The sequence below is a fragment of the Cricetulus griseus genome, chromosome 3 (genome assembly GCF_003668045.3).
Source record: "Cricetulus griseus strain 17A/GY chromosome 3, alternate assembly CriGri-PICRH-1.0, whole genome shotgun sequence".
NCBI classification, from domain to species: domain Eukaryota; kingdom Metazoa; phylum Chordata; class Mammalia; order Rodentia; family Cricetidae; genus Cricetulus; species Cricetulus griseus.
Window position 1 is genome coordinate 13,096,026 of NC_048596.1, and position 19,990 is coordinate 13,116,015.

The 19,990-nt window shown below is 44.6% G+C and overlaps 1 protein-coding gene across 1 annotated transcript in view; it reads right to left on the reverse strand.

Annotated features, from left to right (window-relative positions):
• Sorcs3 (sortilin related VPS10 domain containing receptor 3) overlaps nt 1-19,990 on the reverse strand; it is a 625,100-nt gene that overhangs the window by 433,291 nt on the left and 171,819 nt on the right. The window contains exon 2 of the mRNA XM_027407465.2: nt 5,054-5,121. Within this exon, the coding sequence (XP_027263266.2) occupies nt 5,054-5,121 (68 nt within the window). The remainder of the gene's footprint in view (nt 1-5,053; nt 5,122-19,990) is intronic.

Below are 19,990 nucleotides of genomic sequence, written 5' to 3' on the forward strand. Positions count from 1 at the left end.
AAGAGTCTCCAGAAGGCTGTGCCTGACAATCAGCCTTTCTTAATAAGCATCCTAGCCAGGAACCCTCATTGTTCTAGGTAGCCAGAAGGAGGAAAAACTGTAACCTAGTAGCTTTTCTATGAAGATAGTTATCTCCCATTCTTCAAGGTGGTAATTGAAATAAAGCAAGAGAAGTAAAAGATGAAGATCAAATGTCCACCAAATGTGTAAGGGATATTTACTTATTTATTCTTGGCTCTTTCATGCTTAGATAACTACAAACTCATGTAAACTCTCTGAGGACCCCTAACCCAACACCCAGTAGAAAGCTTCTACGGAAAAACAATTGTAGAGACCCCAGGCTTGTGGAGATCCCACATGTGTGAGTATCTAACTCATGCAATGTGTTTTTATCTCAGGGACCATTGTCAGATACTACACTTGGGATGGGCAAGTCTAACACGTCATCTGTCAATCAAAACAACTCTTAGCCATGACATATATATTTAGAATCAAAGACTCCAGGCTCCCAGAGTGGGTTAACTGTCCTTATGAGAGTCTAACTTCTCTAAAACAAGGACTTTAATTGCCTCCAAATGAGACAAGGGTACCCATGTGTGCAGAGGTATATTGAAGTGTCACAAAAGTATTGCCACATACAGATTGAACAGAACAGATCCTGTCAGTCTACAGCACCTATACACCAAATGAGCTGGGAATGGGGAAGACTTCTCTAGTGGAAGTTCCAACTTATTGAAGAGGGAATGTCATACCATAGGCCAAGGAAGCTCCTAATCTTAGCATCATAACCCAGATTTTTCAGTGGAGGCACTGTGTCCTCAAAAACATCAACCCTGATTCATCAGTTCTTTGCACTCAAACTCCAATGTGAGTCCTTTGACTGAGATCATCAGACCCTTGCACTAAATGGCAACTTTACACAGCCATCCTAGTGTTAACAAAGAAAAACTATGGCCACCTCCAGCTTAAGACCAAAGAACTGCAGAAGGACTACCACAAGGCCTTGGTAGTACAGATGTACAATTAGATGCTGTCAATCTTTTTGTTTATTTAGAAGTAGAGGGCCTCTGAATTATTAACCCAGTGGGGGCAAACAATCCCATCACACTGGAATCTAGCAGGGGATGTCATCTTGTCAAGACATCTGCTACTCCAGGGCTTCCCTGTCACACAGAAAATCAGCAAATTCAGTTTCAACATGGTTAAACACATTAAGCCAAGGCAGGAGGCTGAAAAGGTGCATGGTTAATTTAGTTCCTTTTTATCTTTCCACTGTGTTAGGGAGAAAAGCCAGAGGGCTCTAGGCTCTAGCTGTAAACTCCATCATCGTCATCAATACAGGAAAAGAAAATGAGAGATAAGCTTGGGGATCAATGGAGAACACAGTGAAGTGTTAGAAGGTCTCCCAGTGGCCCCAGCAAACTAGCCTGCAGAAGACTGCAAAATTTAGGAGTCATGTCTTTTTCATTTATGTTCTAGCACTGAATTTCCAAAGTGGATCTATCAACATTTAAAAGTCCTGAAATCTAACACAAATAAATGCATCCTTATCTGACATTTATCCACTGGCAAAGCCCAGTAAATCTCTATAAGTTCTCAAAATGCCACACCATATGGAATATGCTTTTGTTAACTGCACTGGAGGAACCAACCTGGGACTGTGCCCCTTCAGTCAACTCATGGGTCCCCATGCCCTCCCATCTGGCTCATTGCCTCTTATTTGGCTCTCTTCCTACCTACAGACAAGCCCAAAGAAGCTATCCCTTAAAAATCTATCATCAACAAGGTAGACATCGATATTCTTATTTCCAAGAGAGCCTAAGGGACAACAATCTGGAATACTCTCCTCCTCCCTCCTTAATTCCTGCTTTTATCCTTAAAGTCAGTAGTAATTACTAGAGGACACAGAACATACCCCTTGATGGCCAGGAGTTCCCTCTGGCAAGATCCTACAGCAATGGATCCCTAAATGAAAAGTCAATAATGAAATGAAAACCCTATACAAACACACAGGGTTTTAATAATCATTAATAATTACAGCAAAGTAAGTGCTTCCTAAACCAGCTACTGTCCTAAGTGGTTTTTCATTTATTATTTAATCCTTACAAGTCACTAACTAATTCATTCATTGAGCAAACATGTCCTAAGTACTTCCGGAGTGCCAGATTCCCCTTTGGGTACTGGGGGCATGGCATTAACTGAAAATGGAAAAAATAAACAAGCCTTCCTCTCTCTCTAAAGCTTAGACACCAGTGGATGTCTGTAGGCAATAAATAAATCAATAAGCAAATATTTAACATGCCAAATAGTGATTAAATGCTGGAAATGAGAAGGTAGCCAGGCAAGGAAATGGGAAATTCACAGATGAGGGACATGTAAGCAGAGATGAAAGGGAAGAATGGGCTCCCTGACCCCTGGGGTGCTAAACCAGGAAGGAGTTGAGCACAGACACTCTAGAAGACTGTGTGGTGCTTGTGTTTGGGGAACCACAAGGAAAACATAGCAAGGGCACATGTGTGGTCTTTACTGCCCCCAGCTTCTATGAAGGAAAACTGGGTCTCAGAGGTTGGTGTGGTATTGAACCATGGAGTATTCTGAAGCATGTATCTAATCCTGATCCTTACACTCTAGCACAGGACTGTATTTTTTAAAAAGCACCTTTGCTAATGCTAATATGGATCTTGAAATAAAATCACCCTGGATTATCCAAGTGGAGGCCTTGATCTAACCACAAACCCGTGTTCATGACGTGGGGAGGGGGCACTGACACAGGTGACTATCAGGTGAAGATGAAGGCAAGATTGGAGGGATGCACTTATGAGGTCTGAGAGCAGCCTCCAAACATGGAAAGAGGTGAAGTTTCCCTCCCTAACACTTCCATGGTGGAGTGAAGCCTAGTACTACCCTGAACTCAGGCTTCCGGACTACAAAACTAAGAGAATGAGTGTCTCCTTCTTCAAGCCACTCACGAGGGGTCACTTGTTACAGCAGTCCAGGAAACTAATACACAGAGCTGAGTAAAGTGTCCAAAGGTGAGTTACAGAGTTTGCTCAGTGTACACACCCACACTTAAACTCCAGCAATTGGATGTCAAAGTGCCTGGAGTGACTTGGTTGTATATTGCATCCACTGGAGAACTTCACAGCTCTCATATCAGGGAAAACTTGACTACTTCTGAGACTGTCATCAAGCAACTGGATCACGTCCTCTGGATTTCCATGGCCCATCCTTGGAACTAGCCAAACCTTTTCTAAAACACGAAGTGTCAGGCATAGGTGTTCCTAAACATAAGGCCAGGATTTACTGGCTGCTTCTGTGATTGGACCAAACTGACTGCACAGGAGTGAGGCTTACAGTGTCGTGAAGCATCTCTGTTTGGGGGCTTTAGGCAAGGCTTCTGAGATCTAATTCCCAGGCAATACTGCGTGAGTGGAATCCACCCAGCTCTCTTCTGTTAGAGGCAGGGATAGCTCATACCTCCACCAACTTTTACTAAACAGCAAAATTCAATACGAGACAACCTATACAAAGGGAGGCAGGCCTCTACCATCTGATAAGTTAGCCCCCAAACCTTAATGTAGCTGATACCTTTTCAGTGAGATCTGCTCTGACTAGCCCTCGATAAGCATGCAAGCCAGATAATGTGTCATCTTGTACTCCAGGATCCCTGCAAGGCCCAGGAAACCCTCAAGACATGGCACTGGGTGGTGTGCAGCCAGATAAGAGGCCTTTAGAGGAAGTATCCTCCTCAATGATGACAAGTGAAAGAAACCTGCTCTCCAGGCCTGCAGCAGTAAGCTCAGAGCACAAGGTACCAAGTCACAATAGCTGGTGATGCTTGCCATTGCCCAGTGTGTGAGTGCATGCCAGTGTGCTTGTGAGTGTGCAAGGTGTGAAAGGAGGCCTGAGGGTTTGTGTATCCAGCATCCCTGTTGGACTATCTTTAGACCACAAATAATGACCTGCAGACTTATTATTAATTAAGAAAGCTTGGCCTTAGCTTAGCCATTTTTTTTGCAACTAGCTCTTATAACTTAACCTGTCTCTTTTAATCCACATTCTGCCACTTGTACCATACCTCTGACTTCTTCAGAGTCTCTGACGAAATCCAGTGCCTAAATTCCTCCTCCTCTTCCTCTCTCTCCCTGGAAATCCCACCTATTCTCTCCTGCCTAGCTATTGGCTATTCAACTCCTTTTCAAACCAATCAGAAGGTGTCTTGGGCAGAGATACATCTTTATAGTGTACACAAATATTCCCCAACAGATTTGCACACAGGAGGAACTCCCAGAATCATAGCAAAATCAGAGTCCTCCTGTCTGTGCCAGCCGTTCTCTGCCAAGCCCTGTGTGCTCTGAGATTGTCATCAGGATGTCTTCTTACCCTCATAGGCACATACAGTTCATTCAATCTACAGAACTGGGGGGGGGGGGAGTGCTAAAACTCCTTTTGAAATAAAAATAAGCAAATAAACTTCTAAGTTGAAAAATATGTTTTAAAATAGGTGGTTAACATATTGGCCCTTTGCCCATTATAATATTTCCTTATGTAATACAAAATAAAATTAGTATTATTCTATGGTAGGAAGGGTTCACAAAGGCACCATGAACATCACCATGCCAGTGTGAATCTGTTTTGTCTACATAGGCACTGGCTTCTTGAAAACTGCAGCATCTTCCAAGTGCTAGAGATGTTGCTGGGCCAGATCCACACCCAGAGCAAGAACCCCTTGCCCCAGCAGCAGTCCCCCTTGCCAAGGGTCTCTGCTTAAGAATCTTCCTCCTCCATCTCTAACCAGCCCCTGATTCACCAAGTAGAAACAGACCCTGGAGGCCTCCAGAAGCAACAAATTGCCAAGGCAAATGGACAACAGGCAAGTCCTCAGGAGTGTCAGGCCCACGTCCCACCCATAGCTAGCTCTCACCTACGGCACCTGGGGCACCAGAGGTGCAAGCCCTGTATTCCTTCTAAAATGGGCTTCTTGGTTGTTCAGCTTATGTTTCTCCCCAGCCAAACCATCCAGGGCAGCTTTAAGACGGTCTAATCCACTTACCTCCACAGAGAACTCTCAGTCACACTCCCCAGGTTGAAGTCATACAATTTCGTCAGGATCAGTATAACCTGCAAGGGGTAGGGGCAAGGGCAGAGAAGAGGGACAAGGGGGGAAAAGGAAGCTTACTTTAGTTTATGTAGCAGTATACATCGCACCTAGCATCACTCAGAGGAGGGCTTAGTGTTTATCCGCTGAGTTGGAGGAGTCTTATAGGATCAAGCAAGGGGGACAAAATTATTAATGTAATGCACCCCAGTAACTAGTGGCATTTATTTTAATCCTGACAGTGCTTTGCATTTGAAAGAAAATGTGCCAACAGGAATTAATTGGGCACTAACAGTGGTCTCTACACATCTGTCCTTCTGCAAGGTCAGGCCCAGGCCAGCTGGCTTTGCTCACTACCAAGGCCAACCAGGGATCAGGGACACCCCACCCCCCTTTCGTTTGCTCTCAAGATGACTCTGATGTACAGAACGGGACCTCAAAGACTAAGAGGGAACCAGGTCGACACTTTCTGTCTACAGAAGGAGTTCAAAGAGGTTTTGTGTTTTCATCAGACACAAATACCTGAATGGCAGCAGGCTCAGTCCCCAATGTTCTGAAACTGCCTGCCACTGATCATATGGCAACTGCCGCTACCTCACAGTAAGCAGGTCAGGGGACTTCACGGGACTCTGGGACTATCTTCCAGACTCCAGCTGAAGTTAGGAAACCCAGAGAGCTAGAGCTGTCTGAGATATGATGGGTGAATACCTGGAACTGGTGCTTCATCTGTCCCTGTGCCCTTTCCTCTTCTCTAGCTGAGAATCTGAGGATCAGGCAGCTCCATGTCTGCCTCTAGCATGTACCAGGAGAGCAGCTTAAGCAAAGCCTTCTGTCCACAAGGATGTCAAGTGCACCAGCCCTACCACCCGCAGCAACATGCAGGTGGGTGACCCACGCCCCCAGCTGCTTATAATTGTGTTTATCTCAATTTAATACGCATCTCATTTCACTTTGCTGCACTCTTTCCCATTCCACAGTTTTAACTCCCTCCAACTCATTTGCACAGCAGCCATTAAACTCTCTCTGAGATAATTAATTTCTCCTTCCAGGATGGGACTTTCCCATTCAAGGTATCCACTTAAGATTAAAGAAAAATAAGCAGCCATTATATTGAAGATTTTATGGCATTTAACTCACAATGAAGTGCTCACTTGGAGATTCATTCTCATCCAGCACTCCATGGGGTCAATCAGCCCTATCTCCATTTCTTCTGTGTAAAGTAAGAAAGAAATGAGAGAGAGATCGTGGCCTATTAGAGGCCAAAAGGAGTTCATGCAAGGTGGGACATCCAGTTTCTCTGTAAGCTATCATGGAGGCCTTAGGGTTCTCAGAGGTGGGATTCTTCTGTGGAAGTAGCATGGGTATGTGTAAAACATTAGACTTTTCCAAGCTACCTGGTATACTATTGATACTATTGCAACACAGGAGGAAGGAGCATGCAACCTACACAATGCATTGTACTCCAGGGTCACTCAGTGGTCCTGGTCTCTCTCGTCACAGGTAGTTTCCTCTTTGCTAAATCTCTCTCTCTCTCTCTCTCTCTCTCTCTCTCTCTCTCTCTCTCTCTCTCTCTCGCACGCACGCACACCAGCATTTTCTATCCTTTCTTTTGATCACCTTTTACTGGGGAAAGAATTCACCAGTACAACCAAGAATAAGTCAGAGTGGCCATCTTGGGGTCTCAGGAGTGAAGCAGATCACTTCATTTCCCCCAGTGTCATAGCCAGACAAGCTGCCATTCCTCCAGAAGGGGGCACTGTTGACTGAAGCCCCCACCTTGGGTGCTGCTCCCTGCTTGCCAAGTCTGTATCTCCACAGGACTAATGTCAATCTACGACTAAGTGCAACAGGACACAAGGCACACTCCTTTCTCAGTAACACGGGATTCCTCTGAGGAGTGACTTTGACTTTGCACTTCTCTAAAAGAATCTGGACTTTACACAAAACTGCATGGCAGCCCCAGCTAGCCTTCCTTGGGTTGTCCCAATCTGTCTATTCCCTGGTCTCAGGTCAACACTGCTGCACCATCCAGGAATCACTGCATCTCGCACGGTCCAGGCTGCTTTCTTTCACAGCCATTGTTCCTATTAAGTTCCTCCAAGCAGATCTTAGCTTTGGGCCTGCTAGCTGAAGGGTCCCTACAAACACATCCCTTCACACTTTGGTGTCTGCTTTCCTTGTAGGTGATTTCCACTTGTCCTCTTAACTTACTTTCTTGATTAGAATCCTTAACTGACTCTATCTACAAAGCATGGAACCCAGACACCTGACACTGGCATTCTAAGATTCTCCATGGTGCACTCCAAACATATTATCATTTTTCTAGTTTTCCAAACTCTGTCCTCTACTTTCATCTGCCTAGGTTTCCTAAGGTCTTGCTGCTTGGTCAGCCATACTCACATCTCAGCTTTCTCAGTCCCCTTGCTTGCATCATTGACTGTTTTCTCACTGCTCGGTACCTTCCCACCTGTTGCTCTGGAAACAGACCAGAGTCCACCTTTCTCAACCAGCCTCTCAGAGCTAGTCTATTAGTGTTCTCTCCTCTGAACTTTTGTTTCCAAGTGAGTCACATGATTTTCCAGTTAGCATGATCTCACCAGTTCCTGGGTGTTACACAGATTGTCCTCTCAAATAGACCACAAATAAGTTGAAGATGGATGCTTTATCCCCCATTCTCCTCACAGTCAGGTTCAGAATCTGAAGGTTCTTCACAGTAAGGGCTGTTGAGCCAATGGCAAATGCTGTTATTTTGGTGGAAATTCTCAGACTGTGGCCAGAGATGGCTTTCAGTCTACCAGAAGGACACAAGAAGTGGGGGACACTTTACAGTAACTGGACTTGACTAAGTGCTCCAAGGCAACACTCCAAGGGGGTGCTCTTTGCATTCCATGAGTAATTCTGAAGCCAAAGGTCATGTAGGGAACAAGATGAGCTTGGTAAATGCATATCTGTTGGATCCACCCCAAAAAGTTTGACTCAGTAGAACCTAGGCAGTGTCCAGAGAGCACCCTAGGGCATCTGGAGGCCCAAACTCTGAGAAAGATTCCATCGCACACAAGTCTTCCCCCAGCTCTATGCTGTTGCCACACATTCCACCACAGGGAGACTCTGATCTGGACATTGACTCTTTCTTTAACTCGGATGGATGTGATTTAATAAAACAAGCAGGGAATAGTCACACCAGTGTCCTCCAAGGAAAGGTCAAAACATGACATAAAGGGCTTGAGAAGTTTCCTTTCCACTAGAGCCCGGCACTGATGAACATCAACACAGTTGTGAGGAGATGATGACATAACCTTTAGGCTTATTACATCTGCAACTAACAAACAAAATCAAGAGAAAAAGAAACAGCCCTCACATCCCTGGCATCTCTTATCACTCGGAGCCTTGCAGCAGCCTCTGGGAAAAAGGAAATTGCCAGAAAAGACTGCACATCAACACAACAAAACACCTAATACGATCCAGACTGCTGAGCAAGCACTTGGACCAGAGAGAAAGAGAGGAGCATGCCTGGGAGCACTCCAGATCCACACATTGGATGGACTACAGATCCACAGCAATGTTTCAAGGGATTGCTCTAGAAGAACGGGCATGGCAGTTAAATTCAAATAAGGAAAAGCAGGGATCAAGTATTAAATGAAGTCCTACTCTGTGATTCCTATATTCTTGGCAAACCTTTTGGATGGGCAGGCACACTATCCATTTTACAGATAAGGGGTCTTCCAGAGTGAAGCAAACAACCCCTGTCCCTCAGCCAGCCAGAGGCCTGGTACCACCAGGCCCAAGTTGTCCTTCTTAGTTCTGCTCTGATTTGTTCCTACACACGGTCAATGTGATACAGGATCATGTGCAAGGTTGTAAAGAGAGAGAGACAGCGAGACACAAAGAGAGAAGAAAATATCCCCATACACTTAGGCATCCCCACACTCTCAGGGAGTTTATCACCCATTCATGAACTCCATAAATGTTTACTAAGCACCTTTTCGAAGAAATGGAAAGACCCCAGGTACATTATGGAAATCAAAAAGAGCCAGAGGAGTTCAAGGCGTGGGGGTGATGAGAACTCAGAAAACAGGTCTGTGTGTGTGCAGAGAAAATAACTATACAAACTGCTAGGAGACAAGGTTCCTTGCATACTTGGCCAAGTATCTCTTCTGCCTAACTGGCTAAAATCCATGCAGGACTCAATATATCAGGATAAATGAAAATAAATTGGACTAAATCATGAGTAAACAGCACCTGTCCCTTCCCATAGACTGCATGTATCCACAGGTATACACAGAATGTGAGGGAAACTCATGACATGACTAAATACAGCAAAGAAGCTCATAACAGGAAGATATCAGTACATATTACCTTATTCTAAAGCTGCACCCCATATCCCTAGACTTTCATTCTGATCCTCCATCTCCTCTGTAAGATTGTGACATTTCAAAGGTCAAAAATCTCAGCTCACTCCACCCTACATCCCTAGTGCCAAGCACATGACCTCACTCATGCCATGTACTATGCAAGGTCCTTGGCTGGATTATAAATGATGACAATAAAAAAAGAGATGAGATGATAAATTCAGGAGAGAGGTATGGGTAACTTGAGAAGAGGAAGCCATTGCATCCACAGAATATAAATAGCAAAGCCTCCATGAAGGAAGGGCTGTAAATGCTGGCTCTAATATATGGTGAGAATCAGGATATATTGTAATGGTGTCTACTTGCTTCCTTGCTCGCCTGCTGTGAGTCTTTCTTTTTAACTCATAAGGGGTAGACAGAATAGAGAATGGGGCAGAAGGGGCAATCCCAGGAGTGACAAACAGCTGAGAGGCCGACTTCACAGGCTGTGGAGGAGAGGACCAACCACGTGTTGGGTGCTGTGCACAGGAGTCCTTCTCAGAGATGAAAGTAAGACATGGAAAACACTAGAAGAACAAGAAGGGAGTAACCATAATTCGGTATGGTCCCTATGAGTGAAGGGGAAGTTTTATAAATGGGAAAGAATGGTATCCTGCATATAAAGAACCATAAAGTCCACTGTAGCGAAGAAGCACGTATCTATGCAAATCTGCCACTTACTGTGTGGTAAAGGAGCAACAGGGGCATATTTGGCCTTGGCACTGTCTTGGTTGCCTACCCACATACACTCTCCTCATTCTCAGACTTCTCATGTCTTCCGATCTTCCCAGGTGCCCAGGCAAGGTAGATATTCAACACCAGCAATTAATGTCCTTGTGTCTCATTCTCCCTTGTCTCCCTCACTCATTTATCCCTGCCCTCTGTCAGACACTGTGTGAAATAAAGTGATTAAAATAGAAACGGTTCCTACCAGCATGAAATTTAGAGCTTCCTTTATCTGCAGCCTTCCAGATTCTCTGTACTGGAACTAAGGAACCCAGACCCTACGCAAGGCTGCCGGAGAGTTTTGTAGTGAGGGTCTTTCCATCCTTTTCATGTATCATACTCTGTATGACAGGAAACACCCAGCTCAGAAACTGTAGCCTCTTTGCACCAAGAATCGTCTTAACTTTTTCCATGTCTAAATTTACTTTGTCCCCTGCTCTGTTTACAGAAGTTGGCCTGAAGTCATGGGGCTGCCTTGAAGATGCCATTTGCAAAGGAAAATGATCCACCTTATTTGGTGGGGGACAATTCAAATTCCGGCATTGTTAAACTCCTTCTTTAAAAAATGCCCATTGCTCCAGAGCCTGCTGGAAACAGAAGAGACAGCAGCTCAGAGCCATTGCTCTCACCTGGCCAATCCAGTCAGCTCAGCTCAGGAAGGTAGGCTGGAAGCCCCAGGGGATTCCTGTCCTCTGAAAGGATAACGCACAATCTGCAAATTCATAAATCACTAAGACATTCCTGCCGTGAGCACAGTCGGTGGAGTGAGAACATTTAATGCCTGTAAAATTTTACTCGGAAGGAAAATTACTTTAGTTCATTAAACCTTTCTGAAAGCCTGATTCCTTTAAATCCAAGGGACTCCTGTCCTCCTCTTCCCCTCTCTCCCTCCCTCCTTCTCTCCCTCCCTTCTGTCCTTTATGTCTTTCTGTTTCTTCCCTTCCTTCTTGATCAAGTGTGATAACTTCACATCTTTAAAGAGCACAGCATGATTCCCAATGCTTTTACACCAGTACAGGCTGATCAACCCAGGTAATGACCATTTTCATCTCTGTACATTCCTTTGTGTTTGGAGCCTTTTAACTACAGGAATTTTGGGGTCAGAAGAAGAACAAGCTGCTGAGAAGTGAACACACGGGACAGCCAGGGGCAGCGGCATGAACCTGTAAGGACAAGTACTTGGAGGATCACAAGTTCAGGGTGAACTTGAGCTGCAGAGTGGGTACAGGACAGCCTGGATGACTTGGTGAGGACCTGTCTTAAAATCAGGAATGTTAAATGGGTGGCTGGGTCCATGGTCCACTGGGAGAACACTTCAAAGGCCTTTAGTTCAATTCCTAGAACTACTAGGGAACAGGGTGTAAAGTAAACTGTACTGCCCTATCATTGCCCCCAACTAGAGCATTCTGTCCTTGCTAATTGGAACAGGGCCCTGCTGGTTTTCTTTACCAAGAGCAATTAACAACGGAATGCAAATGAGATGCTGGACACACACTTCTTTGGGAATGCCACAAGCATGTACTGTAAGTCTCAGCACTACTGCAGTCTCTGCATCTCCTCCCACAAGGGGGAGCCTCAACCTCCAGGGAATAGAAACACATCTTTATCCAGATCCCAGCTGACTTCTCGGTACAAGGCTGTCTGGGTCCTCGCTTCACACACAGAAGAAAACAAATGGCAATTTTGCCTACCATGAGTTAAAAGTCTAGTTGGGAAGGTAGAGAACTAATTACCACAAAGAGCTTGCAATGTCATCACTACACATATGATGCGTGACATTTTACAAAACTGTGAGGCCCTGTCCCTAGTTCATTTGGGTGGGAACACTGAGGCTTACTAGAGAAATTCCGTGTGATCTTTGGATCATTCCTTGTCCTATACAAGGCAAGAGCAACACTGAGGCTTTGGAAAATGTGTCACTGTCCACTAGCATGCCCCACTTCTGGGCTACACAACTTGCCATTCATTTACTAGCCCATACTTCCTCAGAATTCAGCAAAGAAGAAAGCGAGGCAGCATCTTTGCCAACATGAAGCTTACATTTTAACTGAGGAGAAAAGTAAACAGCATATGCCAGCAGTCAGAGGGTGGAGAATAGCAAGTAGGGGGGAGGACTACACAAGGAGGACACGAGAAACTGGAATAGACAGGGTGGCCCTAGGGGCTCAAAGCAGAAGAAAATAGAGTCCAGGCAAGAGTTTGACAGCAAGCTGTCATCTGCACGGACTTCTCAGCCAGGTGACAGATTATGCTATTCTTGTGTCTCTCTGATGGTAAACATGACAGACAGAAAAATAAGTCAGTGCAAAGGTCCTGGCGCAGGAGTCTGCTTGAAAAATTCAAGGGATGGTAAGAAGATTACTGAAGCTAGAGAGGTACAGGGTGACAGTCATAAGAGATGAGTTCAGAAAATGACTAAAGGACTAGGAGGGCAAGGTCTCCCGATACCTGGGGAACAGCCAGAAGGGCTTTGGTTCTTATTCAAAGTCAAACCAGAAAATACTGGAGATATTGTTAATGCCACGGGTGTGAGGAGGAAGACCACTGACCCAAATCATCATGGCCAAATTAGAGAAATCAATTAATTCAAGCAAGCCTTTTGTTTTTAATTTGTGAACACAGTCAGCTTCTCCCTAAAGGTGGAATTCGAGAGACCAACATTAGATATGGGTGAAGTAGGGTATTTATGGCTCATGAGTAGGCAGATTGCAAATGGGGGATGTGGCAGGCAAATAGGTGGAGGTTACAGAAACAGAACACAAGCATAACAAGTTGGTCATAACGACCTCCTGATGACTGGTGGTCATAATAATCATTTGAAACAAAGGCAAGGTTGCCCCTTTCCTGGAACAGGCAGTACAGAACCGTTTGTAGTTGAAGGCAGGGCATAGCCCAATCCTTGATAAGCAAACTTAATCATAAACATGATTGAATCTAGTTTGTCTTTAAGATGGTTTTCAAGCCTAAGATGGAGGCAGGCTGGTTCATCAATGTAAAGAGGAGATTTGAATTCTAACTGTATGCTCTAGTTGCTGTTGGCAGGGAGGGAACAAAAGTGAATTTGGAGCCAAGTGTACCCACCCAGGTGGAACAAGGTGTGGGCTGAACCTTAGTAAAAGCAGGAAAGGCAGAGAATGGGGAGAGCTGGGCACAGAATACATTTGAGGACAAAGCCAAAAGAATTTGGTGAGAAACAGACAACAAGGTATAATTAAGAGAGCCTCATCAAAGAAAACATCAGTCTCTGGGACTGAGACTCTGGAAGCATCGAACTAAGTATAAGATGAGGACTCTAGGAGAGTTTGGAGAAAAGATCCAGCCAACATTGAGCAGTATGTTCAAGATGTCCAAGAGATATTGAAATGCAGAAATCAAATACGAAGCTTGATATCAGAGTTAGGAGCTCAGCAAGGAGAGCCTGTCCTGGAAACAACACCTGGAGACATCAGGGATCAATGGAATTAAGGGAGATGTGAGCAGACTCAAGGATATTGTGGATACAAGGTTTCAAAGTTGAAGAACTTCAGGAAGAAAACCAGCCTGCTGGACTTTCGAATAGGCATGGGGTGAACACAATGCTGTTTACTATGAGCAGACTCTTGGAACTAGGTCCACTGATGGTACTCTTTCCTAAGCAACTTGCTGTCCTGTGGCACCTGTAAGCAGCAGCCATTGTGCTGCAGATGGAGGATTTGTCTCAGGGGATGGAACTTCTCACCAAGAAGGAGCTGTATAACTGCTGTACCCCAACTAGCCAACACAAATCTAGTTTCCATGTAGCACCTGAGTCAGGCTGACTACAGAAAACCCCTCCTAGGAGCAACTTCTTCTGGGACCGACTTTCCCTCTGGCATCAACTATGCCTGAACTACAATCTTACATTACCTGCTGCTCTTTTCAATGTCACAGTACTCTGCACGGCATGCCGTCCAACAAGGAGCTCATGTCACCACACAGATGGAGGGGAGTGGTGTGCATGTCTGTGGAATTTACTGGCACCACACAGACCTGACCAGCCAGAAGAGGCTGGCCTGATGACAAGGTTTGAGGACCTTTGGAAGATACAGTAGCCACATGGCCAGGAGCCAAAAGCTGTGTAAGATTATGAAGCTATCTTCTAACAGGTTGAGAACCAAGAGTTAAAAACAGGGTTATTGATCTCATTGCTCGATGCTATAAGCTACCACATGATAGTCTCCTCCTCATGTCCCTCAACTCTGGTCTTTGTTGATAGAGTAGTCTAGGTTTCCCAGGAGGACATCACCATGACACAAAACATCTGTTGCATTGTCCTGGAGACTGCAGTCTGTATCTATCCATCCTGAGGATCTCATGCTACTAAGAGGCAAAAAAAGGGGTTACTTACTAGCTGGGGTGATCTGTCCCTGTTATCAAGGGGAAGTAGATGCTATTGTACAATGAACCCAAGGAGAATGATATTGAAAGCTTTTAATTGCTATTATCCTCTAATTAATTTCAAGTCCTCTTATTATTTTCAAGTCCTAAAGTAAAAGTTAATGGAAGACTACAGTAATAAAGGAAAACTATTAAGAACTCAGACCCTTCAGGAATGAGCATTTGGATTACAAGATCACACTACCAGCTTGAAATGCCGAACATCCAAGGTGCTGGCTAAGGACAAAGAAAACACAAAATGGACTGAAGAAAAAACTTGAGTTGAGCTGGCTCATCAATTGTCACTTCATGACCATTGATAGAAATGAATATTATGGCCACTATACATATTTCCTTGTTTGCTTTATGAGAAAAATGGGTGGATAGATGGGTAATAGATAATAGATAGATAGATAGATAGAAAAATAGATGATAGAAACATAGGTGATAAATGATAGACATGTAGATAGATGATTAATAGATATAGATAAATGATGATGATAGATAATAGATTATGTAGATAATAGATAGAAGATATATGACAGATAGATAGATAGATAGATAGATAGATAGATAGATAGAACCCATAATTTCTTCTTTTCTCCATGTGTTCTTTCTTTTATTCAAAGAAAGTGGTAGTTAACATCACAACTATTTTAGTGCACAGAACAACCACAAACGATTGTGACAGGACTGCAAAAGCAATTAATATCACCCAGAGAAGCCACAGCAACTAATGGGATTTCATGTATCACTTCCTTGGAAAACAATGAAAGCTACTTTCTGGTCTAAAAAGCAGTTGCATTACATTAGTCAGAATCACAATGGCACACTGGAACAGAAGGTTGAAAAGGATGCTCCCTTAGCCAAAGTTGAAGACTACCCACTCTCTCCCAGCCCCACCCTGGAAGATCCAGGGAGCCCAGGAAAGTACAGTTCTGGAGTCCTTGCAAAGAAAGTATTTCTAGAAAGCGGGGGCTACCAGCCATGTAAAATGCCACGGACAGTCACATGAAATGATCATCAGTTTAGGTAGGAGATGACTACAGAGGCCTTAGATACAACTCCTTACTTAGTTTCTAACCCTTATTGTCATCCACCATCTACCAGAATGACCAGTTCATAGTAGATCACAAATCCTATTCCCTACTGCCACAAGTAAGTCCCAAGGTGTCTGTAAGGTCAAAGCTCACTTCCTCAGCATGGTAATACAAGGGTCTTCCCAGCCTGATCCATGGCCAATTTTAAGCCTCTTCTGGGGTCAGTTTCCTGCAATGACTTCTAACTCCACCACACTGGAATACCCATCCAGCCTCCATTGCATCCTCCTCCTCCTCCTTTGAACACGTTCTTCTCCCTTCCCTGAGGCTGCTCTCCCATTTTCTCCCTGTGAATATCCTCAGGTCCCTCAGGTATCACTGGTACCTGTGGTGGTTTGAAAGACAATGACCCCCAGATGGAGTGGCACTATTAAGAGGCCTTGTGGGAGGAAGTATGTCACTGTGGGGGTGGGCTTTGAGTTCTCCTATGCTCAAGCTACTCCTAGTGTCATAGTTGACTTCCTGTTGCCTTCTGATCAAGATGCAGCCAGCACCACGTCTGCCTGCACAACATCATGCTCCCTGCCATGATGATAAAGAACTAAACTTTTGAAACTGTAAGCCACCATCTCAATTAAAAGTTGTCCTTTAGAAGAGTTGCCACAGTCATGGTGTATCTTCACAGCCATAGAAACCTTAACACAGTCCCCAAGAACATAACTGGTCTCCCCTCTATCTAAATTCCCATAGCTTACTGCACACATATGAAATATTCTACACACTACTTTCTATTATAATTTTTGCTTGCATATAATTTCAACTATGATCTTCCATGATCCTCCAGGACAGGAACCCGGTTTCCCTCAGAGTAATACTATGAGCTTAGCACTTTCCACAGCATAGCATTCTTCAAGAGAGATTTAGTGTATCTGCTGAAGTTAAGGTGCTACCACAGGAGTTTAAAAGAGAACAGGAACCTTGCTCATGGAGAGCAAGAGGCTTGAGTGATGGGAAGACATGGGAAAATATAATTTTCCATTTCCCCCTTTTGAGAATACTGTTCTCAAAAGTCTTCTTGGGCATGCTAGTCTGCCTAGCCTTGCCAGAGGGAATTTCAAAGTGACTTTCGAAAGAATATCAAGGATTGTCACAAGAAGGCAAAAAATACAGAGGAAGGGAACACAACAAACTTACCTTGAGTTTCAGAAAGCTGTTGTTCTCAGAGCATTCACAGAGGGGCCTTGGACTTGATGGGATATGCATTGACGTAGACACTAGTGCTAATCTAGCAAAAGAGCACGACTTGAGAATAGTTCACACACAAGCAATATAAACAAAGAAGGGACACGCCAACATTTACTAAGGTCCAACTGCCATGCTTAGGGCTCTTTGCACATTGAGCAGAGCATGCACAGAACTAGTAGGAGGTGGACAACACTGCCTGCACCATCCAACTGTGAAAGCTGTCCCAATCATGTAGTTGACAGATTTACCTACATCTCCAGTATTAAAGGAATGGAAAAGATATAGACATTAATAAGCCCCTCAAAAGTGGGCCATTGTTTAGAAAGTGCTTCACCAAATTTTGTAGCTAGGGAAAAAGGCAAATGACAGATTAAGGAAACGGTGTTGTTGAAACAAGGAGCTCATGAAAAATGGCTGCTGAATAGTAGGGGGTTGTTCCAGTTTTGTGTAACAAGCCATTAAAAGTGAATTAAAAATCCATTCACTGTCATTTCCTCAAGAGGCTTTGAAAATGAGAGAGATGGCCATGGCTTGGAAATGATGTAAGTAGCAGGCAGCCCAGCAACAGGGATGGGACTAAATAATGCCAGATATCCTTGCCAACTCCTACACTCACAGATGCAGGCACCCCAGAACCAGGGTCAGCAAGCTAGCTCCAAGGGACATCTTAACTGGTAATCTGAGGTCACACCTTCCTAACCTTCTATCACCCCATCCATACAACCACTTTCAGCACCATTCTAGATCAAGGGCAAGGGCTCTGTGAGCAAAGGAAAGAACTGGCTCAAGAAATATGCTTCCATATACAACCACCAATGTAGCCAGAAATACAGGCGACCTGTTTGTTAGGTGGAGAGCAGATGCTTTAAGCCAGATAATCTTGCTGTGAACTCCAGACTCTCCATCTTACTGCCTGGACCGCAGACCAAGAACCTGCCTTACTGAGCCCCCAGCAGCCTCATATTGCAAATGAATATATCCCTCCCATAATTAGGCTAACTGTGAGGAGTATGAGAAAGTTATCTCACTACCAGGCATATAGCAGACTGAATGAAAGAATGAGGACATGGGTTCTCCCAGGTATGGTTGTGAAGAAGGTTTATTGTAGCTATGAGAGAGCCAGGGCATCTGAAAGATTCTAGACTGAACTAGGTCATGAAAGAAAAAGGAGGTGGGGAGAGGGAGAGAGGAACCAGGAGCCAAGAGGCCAGGAGTGAGCCAGGAAAGCAAAAGAAAAGAAGAAACAAGAGGACATGTAGCCAAAATGGCTGAGTTAGATAGGAAAGAGAAGCAGGGGGGAAGGGAAGAGGAGCTGGGGAGCAGGAGAAGCTTAGGGTAGGGGTTGGTATGGGTAGGGGTTGGTAGGGGTAGGTGTTATGATAAATCTTTCCGCCAAAAGCCACTGAGCCCCACCACCACGTGTGCGCTTTAGTTAGGGCCCAAATTAATACAGAGAGACTTGTATTAGGTTCAAATGCTGCTTGGCCAATGACTAGGATTCTCATCTGTTAGCCCAATCTTAATTATCATAAATCTATATATTTTATAAGACTTATCTTATAGAGGATGTCTTCTGCTGGCTCCCTCTCTTGCCGGTGGCTCACATTGCACAGCTGGAGGAAGCAAAGGGGAAAGGGACACTTCCTGTTTCTCCTTGCTTAAATATGAGTCTCCTTGCTATGTCACTTCCTGCCTGGATCACCACTTCTCTACTACATTTCCCAGAATCCTCTTTGACTCCTACTCTCATCTAACTTGTTGTCTCATTGGCCAAACAAGTACTTTATTCAATAATCAATAAGATAAACATACACAGTACATTCCCCATCAGGTTGGGTTTGCCAGTCAGGATGACTCTGTAACAGGTACTTGGGATGCTGAGAACCTGGTGGCCAGCATTTGCTTTGATACATTAAATAGGCACTTCAGTTAGCCATTGGTCCTGAGCTTGAGACCTAACACACACCTGCATCTAACATATACACTCTGTGTTGTCCTAAGCCAAGAAGGCTATCTGCCATCTGAGTAAGAAAATGCTGTGTCCCCAAGAAGGAGCACTTCACTTCTTTAGTGATGACAACTTGGGCCTCACAAAATGCTGAGCAGCCTTGCCAGTCTCTCCCTCATGCAGAGATGAAAGCTTAGGGTTCCCCACACAGGGTTCTCATTTTGTGTGGCCCACATGGTGATGAGACTGAAGTTAGCAAGGCCCATACAAGTCCATGGTTACTGCTGTGTAATCTTTGACGCTGTCATTCATCTCTTTCATTTCAGGTGCTGTTTGCATGGATCCTGTCCCCAGGCATTCACTCCCTTTCCTTCCCACTCCTAAAAAAAGGAGTGTTTCCCTCCCAGGCCTCAGGAGTACTCAGCCAAATGCTAGTACTGTTGACCCCAGTGGCTTTTCTGGGGATCAGCTGTCCCCAGATTACAGGTAGCCACTAGTCTGGAATATTTGTAAAGCATCAAAGGCAGGACTTAACCTGATTATAAAACACCTTGGGGCAAACAACAAATCTGTTTTATCTGCTATTATATTTTGGGCATCTGACAGGCGGTGGTGGTGCACACCTTTAATCCCAACACTTGGGAGGCAGTGGCAGTCAGATCTCTGTGAATTTGGGGCCAGCCTGGTCTACAGAGTGAGTTCCAGGACAGGCTCCAAAGCCATAGAGAAGCCCTGCCTCTAAAAACCAAGAAGAAAAAAAGAAAAGATTGTGAGTATCTGAGACTGCCCAGCCTCTCATGCAAAAAAAAAAAAAGGTGAAGCAGGCAACCCTCACCAATCTGTGATCCAGCATCAATCAAGCCAGCTTCTCATTCAAAATCACTATAGACGCTTATGGGCAAAGGCCATAGTGACCACTGGAGGGTGGGGCTCCTGATCTACAGCACTTTCTATGCTTCAGGGAATGCCATGACAGTTGGCATGGTACCACTGACATGAGGCCGAAGACATTGTACCCACCATCACAGGCGAGCCCCACAAGAAGACTGAAAGCTTGCTCTAATGGAACTTGCTGTTTCTAATTGGGATGGAGGAGAGGCACCCTCCATTCCTGGAGGCTTTTGATGAGAAGCTGCTTTGTCTGTTCATC